General features: G+C 37.1%; 1 protein-coding gene across 1 annotated transcript in view; it reads right to left on the bottom strand.

Annotated features, from left to right (window-relative positions):
- The window catches only part of MID2 (midline 2), a 563,817-nt gene that overhangs the window by 254,420 nt on the left and 283,775 nt on the right, over nucleotides 1-25,622 (bottom strand). Inside the window, exon 5 of the mRNA XM_053698987.1 lies at nucleotides 5,064-5,171. Within this exon, the coding sequence (XP_053554962.1) occupies nucleotides 5,064-5,171 (108 nt within the window). The remainder of the gene's footprint in view (nucleotides 1-5,063; nucleotides 5,172-25,622) is intronic.

The raw sequence follows: 25,622 nt of genomic DNA, 5'->3' as shown, positions 1-25,622 counted from the left end.
GGTTACATAGAGTATTTTATATTTATACCCATGTTGAATTTAGGGTCATGAGTGCTGCCAGCACTGGGGAGCTACAGTTCATTGAGGGAACCATGAATGCCAACATGTACTGTAACTACTGAAGCAGAGCATGATCCTCTCCCTTTGGAGACTGGGCCGCAGGGCAGTATTCCAACATGATAATGATGTCAAACACACCTCCAAGATGACCACTGGAAAATAATGGTGGCTACACAAAATATTGACACTTTGAGCCCAATTTGGACATTTCCACTTAGGGGTGTACTCACTTTCGTTGCCAACGGTTTAGACATTAATGGCTGTGTGTTTGAGTTATTTTGAGGGGACAGCAAATTTACACTGTTATACAGGCTGTACACTAACTACTTTATATTGAAGAAAGTGTCATTTCTTCAATATTGTCACATGAAAAGATATAATAAAATATTTACAAAAATGTGAGGGGTGTACTCACTTTTGTGGGATACTGTATATATATATATATATATATATATATATATATATATATATAAAAAGATTCAAATCAAGTGCACTCACTGTTACAGACCAACTTCAACTTCATGAAAAAGTTCGAATTTTATTCTCATCAATTCAGCATAATCAAAATACAAGAATCCCAAACGTTTCGGTACCAAACTGGCACCTTTTATAGCACAATTATGACTAGATTCTTCATACGATCTAGCATAGAGTGCCTTTTTATTATTAAAAACTTAAAAACTCGAGAATCCTTACGAAAACCCTAACCTTATACTGAATCTATACACTTCATCTCAGTTTGCAGCATGGTAGAAACTGGTTAACGGAGAGAAACACACTCATTGGTCAGAATAGTCCAAGATCATGTAAACGGATACTGTGATTTGTATATCAGATGTTATCAGGCTATATTTTTCTCCTGATGCCGGAGCTGACCTAGATCGATCAATCATAGTGAGATCCAGTTACAGGAACACATTATAGTTCAGCTGTATATTCAACCTTCTGGGGGTTACAGTATCCAATCGGTAGATCCATGATGTTTCTAATTGTAGAAGTTTTTTTCTGTCTATCACCACCTCTACTAAGAGAAGGCACATGATCGATTAACATAGTCCTCAGGCTAGCAGCTGTATGCCCAGCTTGCAGAAAACGCCGGGCCACTGGTTGGTTCGATGTCTGCTTATCGATTGCGGCTCTTATGGCATGGCGGTGGTTTACCATCCTCTCTCTAAAGGTGGTTGAGGTCTTTCCAACGTAGACAAGAGATCATGGACACATCAAAATGTAAATCATGAAAGTGCTGGTGCATGATAATATGTGAAAAATTTTATATTTCCTCCCAGTCCGGGGATGATGGAACTGGGCTCCCGTAAGCATGCTGTTGCATGTAGTGCAGTCTCCACATCTATAGCATCCTAACTTCTTTTTCCCATCCATCCAGGTGCCTTTCTGATAGCATTTCACTAGATCATTATGTACAAGGATGTCCTTCAAGTTAGATGCTTTTCTATAGACGATACGAGGAGCTTCCATTCGTGTGAAGGGGAGTAATTTATCATATTTTACAATGTCCCAGTTTTTCTTCACAGATTCCTCCAGTACTTTATGCAAAGGAGTAAACATTGTGATGAGATTGATATTATTATTCATATTATCTGTTGTAGCTGGTTTTGGTTATAACAGTGTCATCTGATCATATTGTGACATTTCAATGTGTGTTCTTTCAATATCCATAGTTCTATAGCCTCACTGTTTTAGCTTGAACTTCATTTCTTCTTCTTGTGTAATCCTGGTGTCAATGAGTGTGTTGTTACGTGCTACTCGCATGAGTTGAGAGGAGATCACACTACTTTTTTGATGTTCAGGGTGAAAGCTAGTGGAGAGTAGCAACAAATTTTTGTCCGTTTACTTTGAATATAATGATGTGGGAAATTTATAACCATCGTTATCCAAGACTTATATCATGAATACTGTCACCAATATAAAGTTTTACGTCAGATATATAGATGACGTGTTTTTGATATGGAGGGGCTCAGTAGATTCATTAGTCAATTGGATTGACACCTTAAATAAACTTGAATCTACAATACAGTTTAAGTATATATACAGTATATAGACAATACCATTTTTAGATTTGAATATTAATAAATATTTGGGAGTATAACTATGTTTGGGAGAACGGCTACGTGCCAAAGTAAGATTTATTTTGTCTTGAAGAAGGCTCTCATGTGAGCCGAAACGTTGACTCTCTCTTTGATGACTCATTGAGACTCTGAATAAAATGATTTATGTGATTCTTTAAAATACCATGAGAGTGCCCTTCATGCCCATGCTTTACTGTACATGAACTGTATGTATAGATGTGCGTACATATGAATTTATGTATCAGATATACATAGATACATATTTTTAATAATAAAAATTACATTATTTTCTAAGGTAAGAACAAAGGAATGTAAAATATGTATTTTGTGGATCACGTTTCTCATTTTAGATTTTAACGCAGTCCGGTTAGCGTGCATGAAAAAATATTACCTATAAAATATTAATAAAAATTAAAATAAATTATTAACAATTATTAAACATACTGTAAAATATATAGATATATTATATGGATTATTTAGAATATTTTACAGTATGTTTATTACTTTTTAATAATTGTCTCATATCATTAAAACAAGCAGTTCTCTGTCCTCTCTTAAAAAAAAAAAAAAAAGCTCTCTTTGAATCCTGACTGCTTTGACAATTACAGGCCTATCTCAAACCTTCCTATCTTAGGGAAAGTTACTGAGAAAGTTTTTGCAACCTAACTAGAAGCATGACTGTCAACAAACAGTATTTATGACTCATTCCAGTCTGGTTTCATGACAAGGCATAGTACCGAAACTCCAGTGGTACGGTACAAAATGATTTCTATATAGCAAATAAATATTAATCCTTCTTGATCTCTCTGCTGCATTTGATACAGTGGACCATGGAATTTTACTAAACCATCTGCAGGCTGTCTATGGGCTGAGAGGCCAATAGAATGTGAGCTCAATCCTATTGGCTGATTGGAACAGCCAATAGAATGTGAGCTCAATCCTATTGGCTGATTGGATCAGCCAATAGGATTGAAGCTCAATCCTATTGGCTGATTGCATCAGCCAATAGGATTTTTTTACCTTTAATTCCGATTGGCTGATAGAATTCTATCAGCCAATCGGAATTCAAGGGACGCCATCTTGGATGACATCATTTAAAGGAACCTTCATTCGTCTTTAGTCGTCGGAAGAGGATGCTCCACGCCGGATGTCTTGAAGATGGACCGACTCCACGCCGGATGGATGAAGATAGAAGATGCCATCTGGATGAAGACATCTGCCCCGTCTGGAGGACCACTTCTGCCGGCTTGGATGAAGACTTCTCCCGGTTTCGTTGAAGACTTCTTGCCGCTTCGCTGAGGACTTCTCCCGGCTTCGTTGAGGATGAATGTCAGCTCTTCAAAACTGCAAGTGGATCTTTAGGGGTTAGTGTTAGGTTTTTTTAAGAGTTTATTGGGTGGGTTTTAGTTTTAGATTAGGGTTTGGGCAATTGAAAAAGAGCTAAATGCCCTTTTCAGGGCAATGGGGAGCTTAGGTTTTTTTAGTTAGGTTTTTATTTGGGGGGTTTGGTTGTGTGGGTGGTGGGTTTTACTATTGGGGGTGTTTGTATTTTTTTTACAGGTAAAATAGGTGATTTCTTTGGGGCAATGCCCCACAAAAAGGCTCTTTTAAGGGCTATTGGTAGTTTATTGTAGGCTAGGGTTTTTTTTTTATTTTGGGAGGGGCTTTTTTATTTTGATAGGGCTATTAGATTAGGTGTTAAATATCTGATAATTTCTTTTTTTATTTTGTGTAATTTAGTGTTTGTTTGTTTTTGTAATTTAGGTAATTGTATTTAACTTAGGTAATTTATTTAATTGTAGTGTAAGGTTAGGTGTTAGTGTTACTCAGGTTAGGTTTTATTTTACAGGTAAATTTGTATTTATTTTAGCTAGGTAGTTAGTAAATAGTTAATAACTATTTAGTAACTATTCTACCTAGTTAAAATAAATACAAACTGCTGTAAAATAAACCCTAAGCTAGATACAATTTAACTATTAGTAGTATTTAGTTTTAAATATGAATTATTTAGTTATTAATAGTAGGTTTTATTTATATTTATTTTAATTATATTTAAGTTAGGGGGTGTTAGGGTTAGGGTTAGACTTAGGTTTAGGGGTTAATAACTTTAGTATAGTGGTGGCGACGTTGGGGACGGCAGATTAGGGGTTAATAACTGTAATGTAGGTTGCGGCAATGTTAGGGGCGGCAGATTAGCGATTAATAATATTGAACTAGTGTTTGTGATGCGGGAGTATGGCGGTTTAGGGGTTAATATGTTTATTATAGTGGCAGCGGTGTCTGGAGCAGCAGATTAGGGGTTAATAATTTTATTATAGTGTTTGCGATGTGGGAGGGCCTTGGTTTAGGGGTTAATAGGTAGTTTATTGGTCTTAGTGTACTTTTTAGCACTTTAGTTATGAGTTTTATGCTACGGCTTTGTAGCGTAAAACTCATAACTACTGACTTTAGATTGAGTTACAAATCTTGCGGGATAGGCTGTGCCGCTCACTTTTTGGCCTCCCAGAAAAAGCTTGTAATATCGGCGCTATGGAAGTTCCATTGAAAAAAGACTTTACGCAAATTGCGTAAGTTAATTTGCGTTAAGGTAAAAAAAATTGCGGTACAGCTGTACCTACAAGACTTGTAATAGCAGCGGTAGTGAAAAAGCAGCGTTATAACCCATAACGCTGCTTTTTTACTCATAACGCAAAACTAGTAATCTAGCCGTATGTAAGTAGTGAAGTACACAATGATATGGATTCATGTTAATAAAGACATAAATTAATAGGAGGAAGAGCTCCAAAGAGCTTATAATCAACAGATATTGACGTTAAGGTCTCTTTACTCTCAAATAATATCTTGTTTTTAAGAAAGCATTGTACTGCTTTAAAAGATACTGCTATAAACACTATACATCACTTAAATTATTCTTACTTTTGTCTCTTTTATCTTAATCGCAATCATTTGTTTTCTTCTCTGTATAATGTCCATTAGCTCATCACATTCCTCATTCAGCTTTGCTTCGTGCATGCTGCTATTAACCTGTCCAGAGAAACAATATCAGAATTATTAAAGTCTGCACACAAGAAAATACAGGAAGAACAACAGCAAATTACTAGTGAAAACAGCATTTTATATACAGGTACAAATGTTCAAATCCAGAATTCCAAAATCCAAACATTCTAAAATCCAAACGTTTTCAGTAATATTTTTTAAAAAAAATAAAATCATCAAAAATTACTATTTTTCCTGAATGTAAGTCACAAAAGTATTTAGTTACATGTATAAGCTGTATAATGACACGTAAATATTACCTAAATTACATAAAATATTGTTATTTACATTTGGTTCCATCCCCTCTTCCAAATGTCCCATTTTACAGATGCAAATATTCCAAAATCCATACTATTCCGAAACTCAAACCTTTTTTCCGGTCCCAAGCAGTTTGGATAAAAGGTTTTCTACCTATATTAACATTATTATAACTATTGGAGCAAATAGTGCTACCATATAGGGGCCTATCTATCAAGCTCCGGATAGAGCTTTAGGCCCCGTGTTTCTGGCGAGCCTGCAGACTCGCCAGAAACACCAGTTATGAAGCAGCGGTCTAAAGCCGCTACTCCATAACCTGTCCGCCTGCTCTGAGCAGGCAGACAGACATTGCCGCATGTCAACCCGATCGAGTAAGATTGGGTTGATTGACACCCCCTGCTGGTGGCCGATTGGCCGCGATTCTGCAGGGGGCGGTGTTGCACCAGCAGCTCTTGTGAGCTGCTGGTGCAATGCTGAATACGGAGAGCATATTGTTCGCCGTATTCTGCGAGGTCTGGCAGACCTGATCCACACTGTCGGATCAGGTCTGCCAGACTTTGTTAAATAGGGGCCATAGTGTTCAAGACACATGCTCGACCCTGAGTCTACCTCAGTATGCTCTCAAGGTAAGGATTTTTATTTCAACAGAAGAATCCAAGAGAAAGAGGTCAATTTTATAATACAAGTAAACTTAAAAAAAAAAATTAATTGTTAGTTCAGTCTGAATCTCCCCCCCCCCAAAAAAAACAAACAAATAAACAAACATTTTGCATACAAACACATTAAACTGAACCAATTAGGCTCCATATGTTTTACTTTCATTTTAACCTCTTGCGGATGATCACAAACTTTTACAAAATGTTATCAAATGATGTTGGTGTGAAATGATCTGCATCGTTTAAGCAAATAATAGTTGATTTTAGAACAAAATTTCTCTTACATAAAATATACAGAAAAATTATGATAAAAGAAGAGACTGACTACAGCAGTAACTAGATCATACCTATATAACTAATTTGTGTTTAATTACACTATATTCTCTATCACAATTAGGAAAATTGTCTCTGAATGTGGATTCTGTTTTTTTATCTTCACTAATTAAATGATACATTTGAGAAAGTCACACTGCCAACTTAAACAACTCACTATGGGGCAAATTACATTCCTGTCTATATTTGACCCGAAGGTAATCATTTTGATTAATTTGTGTTTCTTGAACCACAATTAAACTGGTTACATTCCAAATTAATTTAAATCCTGAACGGAGATGGATTTTGTTTTTATTAAAGGAACAGTAAACATTTCTATCATGCGTATGAAAGGGCACCATTTAAATATGTTCAAAATAAAAATAAAGCTGTTGAATATGAATCTCTAAAACATGACCCCCACCATTTGATGGATGGACATTGACACTCCTCACAAGCATATGGAAACATCCAGTTTACTAAAAAAAATCTTTAATACCTTTTAAAATTGCCTCTTTTAGATGCAACAAAGACAAAAAATAACCTTGTGTCCTATTATGTAAAAAGAAAAAATAGAAGATGTAAACACTTTTCAGAAATTAATCCTGTCACTGTTAGTTGGCCTTTTTTTTAAAAAAAATTAGATCTCAGAAGGTTATGCATTAATCTCACCCACATACCTCAAAAACAGATTGCTCATTGGCTCATAAGCTTGACCCCCACCATTTGAATGATGGACATTAACACTCCTCATAGCACTTTAAATAAATGGTAACTGCTTTGCTATTTTCCTTACGATCATGTTAATCTCTGAGAAATAATAACTGTAACGTGAAATTAGGCCAAGCCTTGTCTATCATGTTTTCCTAGTGGCTAAGGTTCTGCAACTAATACCCATATAAGATAAATATTTTTACTCTTTGGTATATTTGACCAATATGATGATACTCCGTATATGCAGGACCGCCATAAGGGGGTGACAGTAGTCACTAGAGTCAGGTGTTCGGTGGATCTTTGGGGCTATGACAACCAGTGTAGCACACAATTTGACTTTTACTGTGCACAGATGGCTGCCAGTAAAAATCAAACTTGTAGATGGGTAAAGGCAGTGACAGCCCATGGAATTCCCTCGCTAAGGCGGTTTCCTCTATGTGCAGGCTGCAGTTGCAGGGCGGCGTGGTTCAGTGCAGGGCATAAAGTTTAGGAAGCAGAACTTGGACAGCGTAGGAATACTCTGAGGGGCTGGCACTTCGTTGTGAGCTCATTATGGATGGCGGCTTCACATACTTTTACAAGTAAGTAAAAAACTGAAATGCTCTGACAAAAACAAGATTTTAATATGCACCTCCCCAGCGAGTAAACAATCTGCTGTATTAAAAAAATATATAAAATGATATATTTTAATAGCTGTATTGGCTTTCTGAGTTGGTTCAATTTGTTTTACATAAATATCTGGTTTCTAAAAAATATTTGAATTTTACCAGTAATGCATTGCTCTGGCTTCAATGCTTTAGTTAGCCAATGGCCATATGCTCTCTAAAGATAATTTTGTTTATCTTCTACAATGTGTAAAGCTTTATGATGATATTGTAATGAGCAACTGTCTAATAATGGCATTGCTGCTTGGTAAATGGAGACCATTATGAAAATGAATTCCCTATAAAGAGCAAGATTACAAGTGGCACGCTAAACTACTTTTTTGCTTGCATACTAACTGCACTCAAAGTAAGAATTTATCGTGACCTTAATAGAGCACGCATTTTAAGTTGAAAGTAAAAATTTAGCTTGCTAGATTGAGGCGCACTAACTTCAGGAATTTGGATAGTGATAACCTCTTTTCCCCATAGAATTCTATCACTCATACACTTACCTGACACCGGGATAGACCAACTGTGATAAACCCAGAGTGACTTAGAAATACTTTCCTATGTCCGTCACATAGTACTGTAGATCATTTAAAATGTATATATAAAAATTATTTTTTGCAAAATATATATCTGTATCTATCTATCTATCTATCTATCTATCTATCTATCTATCTATCTATCTATCTATCTATCTCTATATATATCTATATCTATATATCTATACCTATCTAACTATCTATATATATCTATACCTATCTATCTATATCTATACCTATCTATCTATATATATATCAGGAGCAATCCACTGTGGTGAAGCTATCCATCTGTTTCTCTTTTAGTATCAGAAGTCATCCATAGTTATAAGGTAAATAAGACTCCCAAAATGTAATATGCATCAACCTGCATTAATTCATGTTATTCTATTTGTTAATTAATTATTCCATAATTCATATGAACATGACCAACGTTTCGGCCCCAGCCTAGGCCTTTGTCAAGGTACACAATACATGAACAGAACTGTTTAAATACCCTGAGCTTCTCAATTTTGCGCCAGGCTCCCACAGCTGATGTCACACATCAACCCTTCTCTGTAGTTAGCCTCATACCGCCACCTAGTGGGCATTTCTAAAAACAGCATTCTTTGCTTCTATTTTTTCTTTATGGGCATGCTTAAAGAAAGGAAAGACAATGTTATCAGCCCTGGATGAACCCAGCATTATAATCCAAAATAATTACATACAAAACTATTGAATGTGTTTCATCTCATCCCATTGATAGGAAGCATGTCAAATAAAAATATGTATTCAACCCTTTGGGTTGGACAGTGTCCAACTCATATATCCAGCTTGCCTCCCTCTGGAGTAGTAACTTTTTTCTATCGCCTCACCTGACCAGTTGTACTATCTGGTCTATTGGGGTACATCTTAAACTTGATGTTGGATGTATACATCCAAAAAAATGTTTGGCCACTGGTTGATTGGTCCTACCTGTATCTAGCGCTGCCCTTATGCTAGATCTATGAACTGCTATTCTCTCTTTTAGCATGCATTCAGCTTTGCCTACATAGGATTTCCCACATGGACATTCAATTAAATATACCACATACTTGGGCTCACAATTAAGCACCTGCTTAATCCTATATTTTTTAGCAGATCTACTATAGGTGAATGTGTCTCCTAAGATTAAACTGTTACATGTTACACACCCATGGCATTTATAAAGACTTGGTTTTCTGGTCAGAAAATGAGTACTCTTCACTTCATATTTATCTATGAGGTCTGCATTAAGTAACAAATCCTTTAGACTCCTCCCCCTTCTGTACGAAAATATTGGTGGTTCCCTGACATAGGGTGATAACTTTCTGTTCTCTGTCTGTGTTATGAGTATAGAAGCTAGAACTTGTTGTTAACCTTCCTGGATCATTTTTCTGGGGTAGCCTCTCTAAATAAATCTTTCCCCCATAGTGTTAACTGCCATTAATGTTTCTTCTGTGTCTGAAGTCAACCTCTTAGCCCTTAACATTTGGGCCTTAGGCACTGAGTGTAACAAATGCTTTGGGTGTTAAATATCTCACCAGTGGGTTTCTGTCAGTGGGTTTCCTATATAGCCTGTGTCCTATACTAGCTTGATTTTTATATACCTCCACATCCAAAAATTCCAATTTCTCTACACTCCATTTCGGTACCATCATTATCCGGTTTGGTACATTATTTAGCTTAGTAACAAACAATGTCAAAGCCTCTTCACTACCTGTCCACAAGAAAAACATACTGTGTGAGATAAAACACATTCAATAGTTGTGTATGTAATTATTTTGGATTATAATGCTGGGTTCCTCCAGGCCTGATGACATTGTCTTTCTTTTCTTTCAGCAAGCCATAAAGAAAAAATAGAAGCAACGAATGCTGTTTTTAGAAATGTCCACTAGGTGGCGGTATGATGCTAACTACAGAGAAGGGCTGATGTGTGACATCAGCTGTGGGAGCCTGCTCAAAATTGAGAAGCTCAGGGTATTTAAAAAAGTTATGTTCATGTATTGTGTACCTTGACAAAGGCCCAGGTTGGGGCCCAAATGTTGGTCATGTTCGTATGAATTATGGAATGATGAATTAACAATAAGAATAAAATAAATGAATGCAGGTTGATGCATATACATTTTGGGAGTCTTATTTACCATATATATATATATATATATATATATATATATATATATATATATATATATATATATATATATATATATATATATATATATATATATATATATATATGTATATATATATGTATATATATATATATATATATATATATATATATATATATATATATTTGTAAATATATAAAACATATTAAATCCTGAAATATTATAGGCCAGATTACAAGTGGAGCGCTAAATATCATTTTCGAGAAAGTGGTTAGCGATCCACTGAGTAATACCAGCACACGCCAATGTGAACGCAAGCTCGCTCACGAGAGTGCACTTTCATAGGCTCCAATGGGAGCCTAGTTCTCATGCCGTCAGACACAGCATGAGAACTCACGAAGCGCAGGGGGTAAGTAGTGCAACAATGGCAGCAAAGTGTAAATATATATGTATATGCTTATATACATACATATTAATGTGTTAATATATGCATATACACATATTAACACATAAATATATATGTATATAAAGCATATACATATATATTTACTAGGAACACACAGTTCCCATAGACCGCAATGTAATGGCCCTTTTCAGTGCCATGTTTTTCTAACACCCCACACCCGTTCCCTTTAGACCTCAAAAACAGCATTTTGCAGTTATTTTATTAAAAATAAATATGCTACTATCTTACACCTAGATTATGAGTTTTGCGCTAAACAGGGTGAAAAACTAACGCCAAAAGTTGTGTTAGTTCACTCTCCATATCGCTGTCATTATAAGTTAATGAAAAGCCTCCTTGTTGGTGCAATATGGTGGCGTTAAGCTCAATACCGCACAAAAGCCAAGGAATGCTTTGACGTGCTTGTGCACACTTTCCCCCATATAACTCAATGGGAAGAGAGTGTTAAAAAAAACCTAACACCTGCAATCGCGGAATGAAAAATCTCCGTAACACAGTCCCATTGATGTTTATGGGAAAAAAGTGTTACTTTTAAACCTAACACCCAAACATAAACCCCTAGTCTAAACACTCCTAATCTGCCGCCCAACATCGCCGACACCTAAATAAAGTTATTAACCCCTAATCTGCCACTCCCGACCTTGCCGCCACTAATAAAAGTAATTTACCCCTAGTCTGCCATTCCCCGACATTGCTGCCACTAAATAAACCTATTAATCCCTAATTTTTTGGCCTCCCACATCTCCGCAACTAAATAAAGCTATTAACCCCTAAACCGCTGTCCCCCTCATCTCCGCAACTAAATAATTCTATTAACCCCTAAACCTCTGGCCACCCACATCTCCGCAACTAAATAAACCTATCAACCCCTAATTTGCCGGCCCCCCACATCACAAAGCACTAAATGTATTAACCCCTAAACCTAACACCCCCCCCCCAACTTTAAATTAAAATTACAATATAACTATCTTAAATTAAATAAAAGCTTACCTGTGAAATAAAAATACATTGAACTATAAATTAACCTAACATTACTATTCTAATAAAATAAAAAATACTACCAATTAAAAAATCTAAATTTCTAATTTAAAAAAAACTAACATTACGAGAAAAATTAAAAAATCTAAAATTACAAAAAATAATTAACACTAAATTAATTATGAAAAATAAAAAATACTAAGCTTACAAAAAATAATAAAGAAAATTATCAAAAATAAAAACAATTAAATGTAATCTAATAGTCCTATAAAAAGAAAAAAGCCCCCCAAAATAAAAACACCCCCTAGTCTACAATAAACAACCAATAGCCCTTAAAAGGGTCTTTTGTAGGGCTGGTAAAAAGAAAGACAGCGCCTCATAGTGCAAGTGGGTTCCAACAGTAATGGATCACAATGAGAAAATAACAAGTGGTAGTATACTCACAAGGATATTGGCACCTTTGTTGAAAGAGGTGCAAATAAGCAGACTGACATTTAAATCAGCAGTCAGTACGCTGGAGCCAAATGGATTCAGATTTCCTGGATGGGCCGCTGTGGACTCTCCTCTGTGAATTAAAGCAGGATCCTCTGGTGTTGTGCTGTATAAACAAACAGCAAGCGGTTGGTCTGTGCGTGTAGCACACGCTGGAGACAGGAATGTTGAAAAGGGCAAACTTCCCAGATAATCGGAAGAATAGTATTGTCTGATAATGACTAATATAACTTGGCAGGCAGAGTAAAAAGCAAGTAATGCTGTGGTGAACAAAGTTAAAAACACTTTATTGTACGAGCTTAGGACGCGTTTCTCGGCCGCAAGCTCCTGGCCGTTTCATCAGGTAAAATGTATTACACATGTGGTTACAAAAAATATTTAAAAAGCCTGCCAATGTGTTTGATTGGTCACAGTCTAACTAATCCCAAAATAATACGGTTTGAAAAGCAACAATGTTTAAGCACATAGTATATAGTTAACAGAGTGAATAGGTTACAATACCAGCTGATATGTTTATATACGTATAACGATGAATCTGCTAACCTGAATAATGAGTGTTTGATCTAATAGATACTAAATGTGAACATTGTCAACATATATGAAGATATATATAAAAAGCCTAAATGTATATGTTTCTAACTAAAATTTCAAATAAAATGCATTTGATCTGAGGAATACATCCAAATCTTTTCTCCATAATAGAACTATGAAGAATAAAGAATCGAAGCAATATGAAAAAATATATATATATGAAGACAAAGCGTAAAGCAAAAATGAGAGAAGTGTTTATTTCTTCTCATCCATGGAATTTTAAAAATTAGCAATAATTTAAATGAAAGCTGTACATGAGTCCGCCAGCAGTCAGTAACAGCAATATTATGCCTGTCACATGGCATATTTTTCTCATATATCCTATGTCCGAATATATATGAGATTACTAAGATATTTAAAAACAGTACACTGTAAAAGGGTCTCTGGTTGAGGAATGTGTCAGGGGACATGAAAGAACTACCATTCGTTTTTTAGGAGATACTATATAGATAATATTGAAAGCCTGGCAACATACGCCGTTATCGAAGTGTGTGGTGTCTAATTTTGTGTCATGAACAATAGCTATACTTGATACTCCGATTAAATGAATGTAGTATCGGACAAAAAATGATGTCAAATAATACTAAAATGTATTTGGTTGTTTCAAAAAAGAAATGGGTGTAATGTTTTAATGAATCCAAAAAGATGGGGTATTGGGTAGAAGATGAGATTGGATAGAAATTGTAATAGGGATAAAGGAAAAGAAAGAAAAAGGGGATGTGAGAGTAAAAAATGGATTGGTGTGATAGTATAAGATGGATGGTGATGAAATAAATCGAGATGTTATGATCAAATAATGTTATTATTTTAAAAAATGTGCTACTGGAATTATAACGTATAGATGCAAGTGACCAGCAAATAGAAAAAATAGAAGGATAGTTTAATTGAATGCTGCTAAATCTAAATTGGAATTGAGGCCCAATGGGTGTAGGGTTTTTAGTTTATGGATCCAAAAGGTTTCACGGATCCTTAACTGAATGATTCTATTATAGTCTGTGGAAGGTGGAATATAATCAATAGGGTAAAATTTGAAAATATCAAAATTTCCCTTATGCTTATTTAAGCAATGCTCGGGAATGCTATGTTTTATCTTCTTCTTGGTACAGTTTTTACAGTTGCGCCAATGTTCCCCACAGCGTACCTTGGCTGAATCCTTGTGAATCCTTCTGACTACGAAACATCTTCATTACGATAAGTTTGAAAGAAACACTGTTTCAGAGACATTGATACTTGTCGGCATCACTTTTTAGCATTTCATTTTATGGGACTTATATCACGATAAGTCTTTTTTTATATATATTTTTTTATATATATATTAAGAATTGTTTGATCACAAGTATATATATCCAAACATATATTTTTTTTGTTTTTGGTTCTCTCATATATATGTGTTTTTATATGAATTATCTAGTATTGTATTTTGCACCCATATATTGGTAATATTTTTCTTTCTTTTACACATCACATACTACTGTTCCAGTTAATCTGACTCACATCACATTGTAATAATCTCATACTACTCACATGAGTATTTAATTCACTTTTTACATTCACTTTTACACATCCTTCACATCATTATCATTTTTTATCCTTTCACCACAAACACATTAGGCGCATGCTATTACCTATTTGTCAATTGGTATTTTTTCACTCTTTTGTAGGGCGTTGCCCTAAGTTAAACAGCTCTTTTAACTGCAAAAAAATACAAAGTCCCCCCAACAGTAAAACCCACCACCCAACCAACCCCCAAAATAAAAAAAGCTAACTCTAAAAAAAAAAAACTAAGCTACCCATTGCCCCTAAAGGGGCATTTGTATGGGCATTGCCTTTAAAAGGACATTCATCTCTTTTTCATTGCCCTTAAAATGGCATTTAGCTGTATTTCAAATTGGTTCCTGAAGTCTAGACATCCAGTCTTGATCCAGGCAGCGACATCTTCATCCATCGCGGGGGCGTCTTCCATCTTCATACCGGCGTCGCAGAGCGGCGAAGAAATCCAGTGCGGAGCGTCCTCTTCATACAATCCGCACTATACACTGAAGCTTCAATGCAAGGTAGCCGTTTCAAAGTGGCGTACCTTGCATTACTATTTGCTGATTTGATTCTTCAAATTCAGTAGCTCTCATCCTATTGGCTGTTTTGAAGAGCCAATAGGATTGGCTGTTTTGAACAGCTAATAGGATTTCAGAAGCTCTCATCCTATTGGCTGATTTGAATTTGAAGAATCAAATCAGCCAATAGGAATGCAAGGTACACCATTTTGAAACGGCTACCTTGCATTGAAGCTTCAGTGTACGGCGGGGACCATATAAAGAGGACGCTCCACGCTGGATGTCTTCGATGCTTCGCCAGGATGAAGATAGAATACGTCCCCGCCTGAATGATGACTTCTCGCCACCTGGATGGAGATGGATGGCCGGACTTCAGGAACCGTGAGTAGATATTCGGGGGTTAGTGTAAGGTATTTTTTTTCTTTTTTTTTCTTTTTCTTTTTCAGATTAGGGTTTGGGCAATTTTAAAAAAGAGCTAAATTCTCTTTAAAGGGACAGTAAACCTAAAAAATAATGTTATATAATTCTGCACATAGTGCAGAATTATATAACATTATTTTAGTGCTATTGTTATAAAAGCCTTTTTTCCCTTTGAATTTTGTAAAAATATGCCGCTTTTACAGACCCGCTCTCTGCTCTTTTACTCAGGGCATCTGGTTTACTGACACTTTAAGGGCAATGAAAAAAGATGAATGCACTTTAAAGGGCAATGCCCATACAAATGCTCCTTTAGGGGAAATGGGTAGCTTAGGTTTTTTTTTATAGTTAGGTTTTTTTATTTTGGGGGGTTGGTTGGGTGGTGGGTTTTACTGTTGGGGGGACTTTGTATTTTTTTACAGGTAAAAGAGCTGTTTAACTTATGCCCTACAAAAGGCCCTTTTAAGGGCTATTGGTAGTTTATTGTAGGCTAGGGAGTGTTTTTATTTTGGGGGGCATTTTTATTTTATAGGGCTATTAGATTAGGTGTAATTGTTTTTATTTTTGATAATTTCGTTTATTACTTTTTGTAATCTTAGAGTTTTTTATTTTTCGTAATTTATTATTATTGTTATTATTATACTTTATTTAGGAAGCGGCAACATATTCCTCAGCGCTGTCCATGGATACAATTCATATAAATAAAATAATTCAAGACTTGTAAGAGACAGAACAAAATGTACAAATACATACAGGAGAGATTGAGGGCCCTATTCCCGTGGGAATTTACAATCTAGAAGGGTAGGAGGTTGAGAAACAGGAGGTGAGGACTGCAAGATTAAGAAAGATGTTAATACAGAGTTAGATGAGTGAAATGTTAGGTAAGTGAAATTAATTTATTATTTAGTTGGGTGGTAGGCTTCTCTGAACAGAAAAGTCTTCAGTGAACATTTAAAGGAAGAAAGATTAGGGCAAAGCCTGACAGCACAAGGGAGAGTGTTCCAGAGGGTAGGTGCTGCACGACAGAAGTCCTGCAGTCTAGCATGAGAGGAGGTGATAGTCGTTGATGCAACGAGCAGGTCATTGTTGGATCTTAGTGGGCGGGCTGGAGTATACTTGTATATTACAGTGGATAGGTAAAGGGGAGCAGCGTTGGTGAGAGCTTTGTATGTAAGGGTGAGAATTTTGAATTTAATACTCCTGTGAATGGGAGCCAATAAAGAGACTCACAGAGAGGTGCAGCAGATACAGAGCGACGGGAAATGTGGATCAGCCTGGCCGACGCATTTAGGATGGATTGAAGGGGAGAGAGGCGGAAAAGAGGAAGGCCAGCGAGTAGGTTATTTCAGTAGTCAAGTCGGGAAATAACAAGGGAGTGGATTATTTGCTTTGAGTTGTCAGCGCTCAGAAAAGGGCGAATCTTGGAAATATTGCGTAGATGGTTGCGGCAGGATGTAGAAAATGATTGGATATGGGGGACGAAGGATAGATTTGAGTCAAGTGTAACTCCGAGGAAGCAGACTTGGGGCAATGGGGAAATGGTGATGCCGTCAACAGGGATAGAGAAGTCAGAAGTCGGAGTAGAGTTTGAGTGGGATAAGAAGGAGCTCAGTCTTGGACATGTTAATCTTTAGGTGGTGAGAGGCCATCCAGGAAGAAATACCAGATAAGCAGTCATTGACATGAGAAAGGACAGATGGAGAGAGAGCAGGGGTGGAGAGGTAAATCTGGGTGTCATCAGCATAGAGGTGATATTTGAAGCCATAACTGTTGATAAGTTTAGCCAGAGAAGAAGTATAGATAGAGAAGAGTAGAGGACCCAGAACAGATCCTTGAGGTACTCCAACAGACAGAGGCATAGGAGAGGAGGAGTCGCCAGCAAATGACACAGAAAAAGACCTGTGAGAAAGATAGGAGTGAATCCAGGAAAGAGCAGTGTTTATTATTTTTTTCTAATTTTAGATTTTATAATTTTTCTTGTAGTGTTAGGTTTTTTTAAATATGTAATTTAGATTTTTTAATTGGTAGTATTTTTTTATTTTATTAGAATAGTTATGTTTATTTAATTTAAAGTTAGGGGGTGTTAGGTTTAGGGGTTAATAGTTTAATTTAGTGTTTTGCAATGTGGGGGCAGGCGGTTTAGGGGTTAATAGGTTTATTTTGTTGCGGAGATGTGGGGGCCGGTGGTTTAGGGGTTAATAGGTTTATTTAGTTTTAGAGATGTGGGAGGCCGTGGTTTAGGGGTTATTAGGTTTATTTAGTGGTGGCGATGTGGGAGGCCGGAGGTTTATGGGTTAATAACTTTATTATAGTGTCAGTGATATCAGGGAGCGGCGGATTATGGGTTAATAGCTTTATTATAGTGTCAAAGTTGTTGGGGGTGGCAGATTAGGGGTTAATAGCTTTATTTAATAGTCGCAATGTGGGTGGGCGGCAGATTAGTGTTAATAAGTTTTAAATAGTGTTTGCGATGCGGGAGGGTGGCGGTTTAAGGGTTAATAGGTAGTTTATGGGTGTTAGTGTACTTTGTAACAGTTTAGTTATGAGTTTTGTGAAACATTTTTGTTACACAAAATCCATAACTACTAGTCTCAGATGGCAGTATGGATCGTCTCGGTATAGGCTGCAACCCAAGCATTTTAGCCTCACCACACAACCTGTATTACCAGCGCTATGAAAATCCCACACACAAACGTCATTTTTTTGAGTGTGGAATGGATGTTGCGTTACAGGCTAAAATGCTTGCGGTATAGCTATACTGACAAGACTCGTAATAGTGCATTACTGCCATTACGCTGACATTTTCAGCGTTAAAAGCCGTAATGCAAAACCCGTAATCTACCTGTTAATTTTTTAATGACATATCACACTTGATTTGGGGGGAATTTTGTGGACATTTATAAAATTAACCAGAGTTCAGATCTCTGGTTAGTTTTATAAGCGCTAATTGCTACTGCAAGCTCGTGGTAGAAATAACCAGTCACTTGTAATGGCTGGTTATTTATCGCACGCACGCAAACGGGCACATTTTCACTTTTGCGGGGGCGCGATATATTGGTGCTCCTCTTTTAATCTAGCCCTAAATATTTAAGTAAAATGAACTTATAATAATATAATAGGTTGTTTTTTTAAAATGATGAGGAAAAATATAACATAGTAACATAGTAGATAAGGTTGAGAAAAGACAGATGTCCATTGAGTTCAACCTATACAAATGTGAATATACTTACAAAAAAGATCCAGTTGAGTTTAAATTAATCCCATTAAAAAGGTGACCCATTTAACACAAGCAATCATATCCCTAAATTCTGTTTCTAACCAGAAATGTATCTAAACCATTTTTAAATGTATCTAAGGTATTGGCCTTTTCTACCTCTTAGGTAATGAGTTCCACAATTTGATTGCTCTTACAGTGAACAAAACGTTTACATTGCTGGAGATTAATTCTCCTTTCCTCCAGCTTTAAATTATGACCTCTCGTCACAAACAGTTTTCTTGTATATGAGCCTTGTATATATTTATATAAGGTAATCATGTCACCTCACAAGTGCCTTTTTTTCTAGACAAGACCGACTCAGTTTGGCTAGCCTCTCCTCATAGCTTAAATTCTCCATTCCTCTTATTTGTAGAGCTTTTTCTAAGTCTGCAATGTCTTTTTTTGAGATCGGTCCCCAGAACTGTACTCCATACTCAAGATGAAGTCTTACCAGGGATTATACAGTGACAGAATTATGCTTTCCTCCCTTGCATCAATGCCTATTTAATATGTGCTAGTCTCTTATTAGCCTTAGAAGCCGCTTCCCTGCATTGTGCACCCATCTTTAGCTTGTTATCTATTACTGCTCCCAAATCCCTTTCCTCCTCTGTTTGGCTAAGTCTAGTTTCATTTCAATAATAGATTGCCTGCTTATTAATACGTACAAAATGTAGAACCTTGTATTTTCAAGTATTACATCTCATTTTCCATTTACCTGCCCATTCTCCTAATTTTTGTAGATCCCCTTGTAAAGCAAGTTCATCCTGGTCTGACCTAATGACCTTACACAACTTTGTATCATCTGCAAAAATAGAGATGTTGCACTTAATCCTTGCTCCAAGTCATTAATAAAAATATAAATAAGAACAGTACTGATGCCAGCTGGACTCCACTGATTACCTTTGTCCAATCTGAGTATGATCCATTTACTAGTACTCGTTGCGTCCTGTCTTTTATCCAGTTATTTATCCATGAGCTAACATTTTCAGATATTCCCAGTCCCTTCATTTTTACATTAATCTCTCATGTGGCACTGTATCAAACGCCTTTGCAAAATCCAAGTATATCACATCAACTTTATCTATATTTTTACTTACTTAATTAGATTAGTTTGACATGATCTATTTTTCATAAACCATAATGATTTGAACTCATAATCTTGTTTACACAAATATATGTTAACTAAACATCTGTCTGACATAGATGTAAGTTAGTATCTTAATTATTTGTAAATATGTGTATATATTTAATGAGGCTTAGTTGATCTCAGGTAAAGGTGACAAGCAAAAGAAAAACAAACAAAATTATTTTTTGCATTGCTTAGCAACATAGTCAGACTCTAATTTCCTTATAAAACTACCAAGGTGCTGAACCTGAATGAAAATGAATGTTATGAATGCCAAGCTTCCGAAGTACGGTTCAAGGTCAAGGGATCCTCAAGTGATTCTAATAGATGCTCTAGCACAGTGATTTTTAACCTTTGTTTTGCCGTGGCACACTTTTTTACATTAAAAAATCCTGTGGCACACCACCATCCCAAAATTTTAAAAAAAATCACACATTGTAGCCTAATACAGCATATTTATACACATACATACAAACATACACATACTGTATGTATTGTGCTGTTATGCCATGCCTCCTACAAACTACCCCTGCACTGGGAGTAAAAAACAAGCAAAGTTTAAAAAATATGTCACACTGTTGTCAGTCTGCCGTGGCACACCTGAGGATCTCTCACGGCACACTAGTGTGCCACGGCACACTGGTTGAAAAACACTGCTCTAGCAGTTCCATGAAAGTTCAGTCTGGCATACGTGTTTCCTCCGTTTGCCCTTCTTTCTAGAGTTATTGCTCCGATCCGACAGGAGAGGGCGTCGGTAATTGCTTAACACTGGCCGAAATTGTCAGGGAAGGAGGAAGTTTGTAAACTCAGTGAAAAATGAAATCTGATAACTCTTTACATTTTGAAGAACGGTTTCACTCTTTGGAGCACAAAATAAACACCAGCAATGTGAAACTAGCCATAATTTCATATAATTACCCATCTTTCTCATGTTTGTGCATCCTATACATCTGTTTAGTGTTAGCAATTTATACTGTTATGTAGAAAATAGGAGGATGTTCAGCTCAAAAAAACAATAATTACCACTGTAACACATAATAATAATAATAACAGCATTGATATTCTGCAGTACTTTGACAATAGGTTCACAAAGCTCTATGGTGGTGCTGCGGGTTCTATGCACCTCTGGACGTACATGTAGCACCTCTGGACAGCACTGAAAACATCTGGTGAGCCAATGATAAGAATCATATGTGTGTAGCCACTAATCACTAACTAGGTCTGAGTAAAGCACTGCTACTCCTGAACGAATGTATGCTTTTAAACAAAGGATACAAAAAGAACAAAGTAAATTTGAAAACAGAAAATTTGTAAAGTGAAGTGAAGTGAACTTAATAGGACACAAAACTCCAAATATTTCCTTACTGATTCAGACAGCATAACATTATAATAAAAGCTTTCAATGTACTTTTATTATCAAATTTGTTTCTTATGATATTCTATGGTTAAGAGCATAGGTAGGTAGGTAGCAAACACGTGTCTGACGCACTACATGGCAGCAAGCACTGCTGCCATCTAGTGCTCTTGTAAATGTATAATGCTGTTAAAAATGTTGTAGCTGCTGGACCTACCTAACAGCTTTTCAACAACGAATACCAAGAAAACATAGTAAATTTAACTATATTTCTTTCTAATGAGACGGTGAGTCCACGGATCATCATAATTACCATTGGGAATATCACTCCTGATCAGCAGGAGGAGGCAAAGAGCACCACAGCAAAGTTGTTAAATACCACTCCTCTTACCCACAACCCCCAGTCATTCTCTTGTATCAGTGGTGCTTGTATCAGTTGCAAGGAGGGGTAAAGTTAGGTGTCTGATTCTTCAATCAAGAGTTTGTTATTTTTAAAGCAGAGCAAGTTTGCTCTGTTTTTTTCCTTTGGGGTTTAGCCGTAGTCCATGTCAGTCTCTTCAGTAGGGCAATGGTGGCTTTTGAGCATTTGGGAACTTGGGTGGTATAATCCCCTCTGCGCCACCCATATAGTTTGTGCTGCCCTTCTTTTGAAAAGTCTGAGTAGGGTTATTCAGTCTTTTTGTTTTTGCTTGTCCACAGGTCCATGTAAGGAGTGTTACCTTTCAAACTTTGTGAGCTGCCCTGCTGCCTGGCAGATTATTATTGAGGTAAGTGCTGTTTTTGAAAGTCTGGCACTTACGGGGTTAAAGGGACAGTAAAGTAAAAAAAAATCTTTCATGGTTTAAATAGGGCATACCATTTTAAACAACTTTCCATTTTACTTTTATTACCAATTTTGCTTTGTTCTCTTGGTATTCTTAGTTGAAAGCTAAATCTAGGAGGTTCATGTGCTAATTTCTTAGGCCTTGAAGACTGCCTCTAATTTGAAAGCATTTTGACAGTTTTTCACCACTAGAGGGCGTTAGTACATGTGTTTCATATAGATAACATTGAGCTCAGGCACGTGAAGCTCCTAGGAGCCTGCACTGATTGGCTAAAAATGCAAGTCTGTCAAAAGAACTGAAATAAGGGGGCAGTTTGCAGAGGCATATATACAAGATCACAGAGGTAAAAAGTATATTATTATAACTGTGTTGGTTATGCAAAATTGGGGAATGGGTAATAAAGGGATTATCTACCTTTTTAAACAACAAAAATTCTGGTGTTTACTGTCCCTTTAATATATTCCTGACAGTGTTCAGGTTTTATTACTCATGTCAGTATTGTGGGACAATGTGAGGAGTTGGATTGCAGCTGAGACTGTTTTAGGGAGTTTTTTCATCTTGTTTGGCTCTTATAAAAGTATGTTTAAAACGGAGTGTTTACGTTTTCATATGTTGGATGGCAACTCAGAGGGAGTTTTTACTCCTTCTTTGGCTCTTATGTATGTTTCAATTGGAGCATTTAGGCTACAGGCAGGCAGCTTCCTAAAGGCACTCAGAGTGTTTTTCTCCCGGCGGCGTTCTTTTACTGTTAGTAGCTGTTATGCCGGCCGGAGGTTGGGTAGATGCCCGCTATAGGCGGAGTTTTGTTTGGCGCGAGTGTTGCGTGCTCTTCCCCTCAGTGTGTGTATAATACGGAAGTGAGAGGTTATTCTGCTGCTGCTCCGGTGCTGGATGTTACTTCGTTGGAGCGGTTGTTTTCAGAAGTGAGGTCCAGATCGTTTGGGAGTCTGTATCTACTCCGGTCGGTAGGAGGTTGGTTTAGCACCTCAGTTGGGCTTGTTGGTGTGTAGAGGTGCTTGATAGGGCTCAGGGTTTGCTGTCTTTGGGGCTCTTATTTTTCGTTACGTTTTAAAGGGACATTAACGTTTTTATTTTTGGAACAATTTTATTTATTTTTGTTAAGATGGACCAAGAGGATTTGCAAGCAGTCACTTGCAATTTATGCTTGGATGCTAATGTGCAGGAGCCACCTATTCCTTTCTGTTCCTCATGTATAGAGAGAACATTGCAGTATATGGATAGACTTTTTGATTCAGAGCCTTCATTTTCTAAGGAGAATGTTGTTCAGGAGTCTCCTGCTCAAGCTATTCCACAGATTTCTCCCCAATCATCCCAATCTCAATCCTCTTCTCATGCAGTGCCCTGCGTCTCGTCTCAGGTTGGTTTTTCTTTGCAGGATATGGCTACTCACATATCCTCTGCTGTATCTGAGGCTTTGTCTGCTTGTCCTGCATTGCAGGAAAAGCGCAAAAGGAAGTATAAGGTTTCTGTTGCAGTTATGTCAAATGTTTCTTCTCATAGGTCTGATGAAGAAGATACTTTAGTAGTGTCTGAGGGTAAAATCTCAGACTCTGATAGTGTAACTCCTTCGGCTGAATCTGAGGTGGTTTCTTTCAGATTTAAGCTGGAGCACCTCTGTTTGTTACTCAGGGAGGTTTTGGCTATCTTGGATGACTCTGATCCGTTGGTCATTATTACTCCCAAGAAAGATAGTAAGCTTAAAGTGAAGGTAAACTTACCCTAATGTCGACAGAGTATAGCATTTTGCTTGTAAAATAAATATGACTTTCATTCATCAATTCTAATATTTTTGTGTAGATGTAAAGTTATCGCCATATAAATCTATGCATAAATGAGCCGCAAATTCAACCCGTTTTTTTGGGGAGTTTTTACCTGTCGATCACGTTTTTCTTAAACCCAATTGAAATTCTGGCCGTTAGGCGGCCGTCACTCCACGTCATCCGCCCCTTCTTTCAGCTGCTCATGCGCTATTAAATTTTTCGCCTCAATGAAATCCAAACGCGCTCCCGTTTCGCGCATGCGTATTTGTACGAGCTATGTATTAAATATGGAACGGGGATTATCGCATGCGCATTGAAAAGCGGCATTGGCGATTTGCGCATGCGCATTGTAATCCAATATCGCGAGCGCGCATCTGGGAGCACTTAGAGAGCGGGTGGGACCGCTGAAGACGTAACACAATACACAATCAGGAAGTAGGGCTTGGGAGGAGTCCGATCAAAACAGTGGTGAATTATAACTATAATTTTTAATAAAACTATGGCAGAAAATGAAAAAATAACTAAGCGACTACATGAAGGGGATAATGATAAATGGTAGGTTGTCTTTAAGAAAGGCTAACTTTACCTTCACTTTAATAAGTTTTTTGAGGTTCCTTTTGTGGCGGAAGTTTTTCCTGTTTCAGATCATGTCTCAGCGATTATTTCACGAGCATTGGAGAAGTCTGGTATTCCTTTTTCTCCTTCTCCTATTTTTAGGAAAATGTTTACTATTATGGATTCTATTAAGGAATCTTGGCAGACAGTTCCTAAGGTAGAGGGAGCTATTTCCACTTTGGCTAAGAGGACCACTATTTCTATTGAGGATAGTTGTTCTTTTAAGGATCCCATGTATAAGAAGTTGGAGGCTTTGCTTAAGAGGATCTATGTATCATCCACATCTAAGCTTTTATCGATTCCTTACAAAGGGAAGACTTTGTTTGGGCCTAGTTTGGCTGAGATTATTTCTGATATTACTGGTGGGAAGGGGCATTCTCTTCCTCAGGATTAGAGAAATAAGCAGAAGGGTCATCAGAGTAATTTTCATTCCTTTTGTAACTTCTCTGGTAAGTCTTCCTCCTCCTCTTCCAAACAGGATCAGTCCAAGCCTTCTTGGAGACATAATCAGTCCTGGAGCAAGGGGAAGCAATCTAAGAAGCCTGCCCCTGACTCAAAGTCAGCATGAAGGGTCTGCCCCCGATTCGGGAATGGATCGTGTGGGGGGCAAGCTGTTTTTTTTCACTCAAGCCTGGGTTCGGAACGTTCCAGATCCCTGGGTGATAGATATTGTGTCCCAGGGATACAGGCTGGAGCTCAAGAATTTTCCTCCCAGGGGAAGTTTTCATCTATCGAGGTTATCTGTAGACTAGATAAAAAGAAAGGCATTCTTAAGTTGTGTTCAGGATCTTTCCGACATGAGAGTGATCGTTTCTGTTCCAGTTCAGGAGCAGGGACTAGGTTTTTATTCCAATCTGTTAATCGTTACCAAAAAGGAGGGAACTTTCAGACCCATCCTAGATCTCAAGTGTGTAAACAAGTTTCTGAGGTTTGCTTTCCTAGACAAGCATTTTCAGTTTGTGGCTCTTCCTTTTGGTATTGCAACAGCTCCCAGGGTGTTTTCAAAGGTTCTGGGTGCGCTCTTGGAAGTTGTCAGATTGCAGGGGGTTAAGGTAACTCCTTATCTGGATGACATTCTAGTTCAGGCACCATCTTTTCATCTAGCAAACTCCCACACAGAGTTGCTGTTGTTTTTTCTGCACTCCCATGGTTGGAAGGTGAATTTAGGAAAAAGTTCCTTGATTCCGGCTACAAGAGTGGTATTCTAATGGTCTCAGTCATGGACATCATTCTGTTTGCTCGATTCCATCTCAG

Source organism: Bombina bombina, chromosome 1 (genome assembly GCF_027579735.1).
Source record: "Bombina bombina isolate aBomBom1 chromosome 1, aBomBom1.pri, whole genome shotgun sequence".
NCBI classification, from domain to species: Eukaryota; Metazoa; Chordata; class Amphibia; order Anura; family Bombinatoridae; genus Bombina; species Bombina bombina.
The sequence above is the reverse complement of the archived record's forward strand: the minus strand, read 5'-3'. Positions and strand labels throughout refer to the sequence as shown.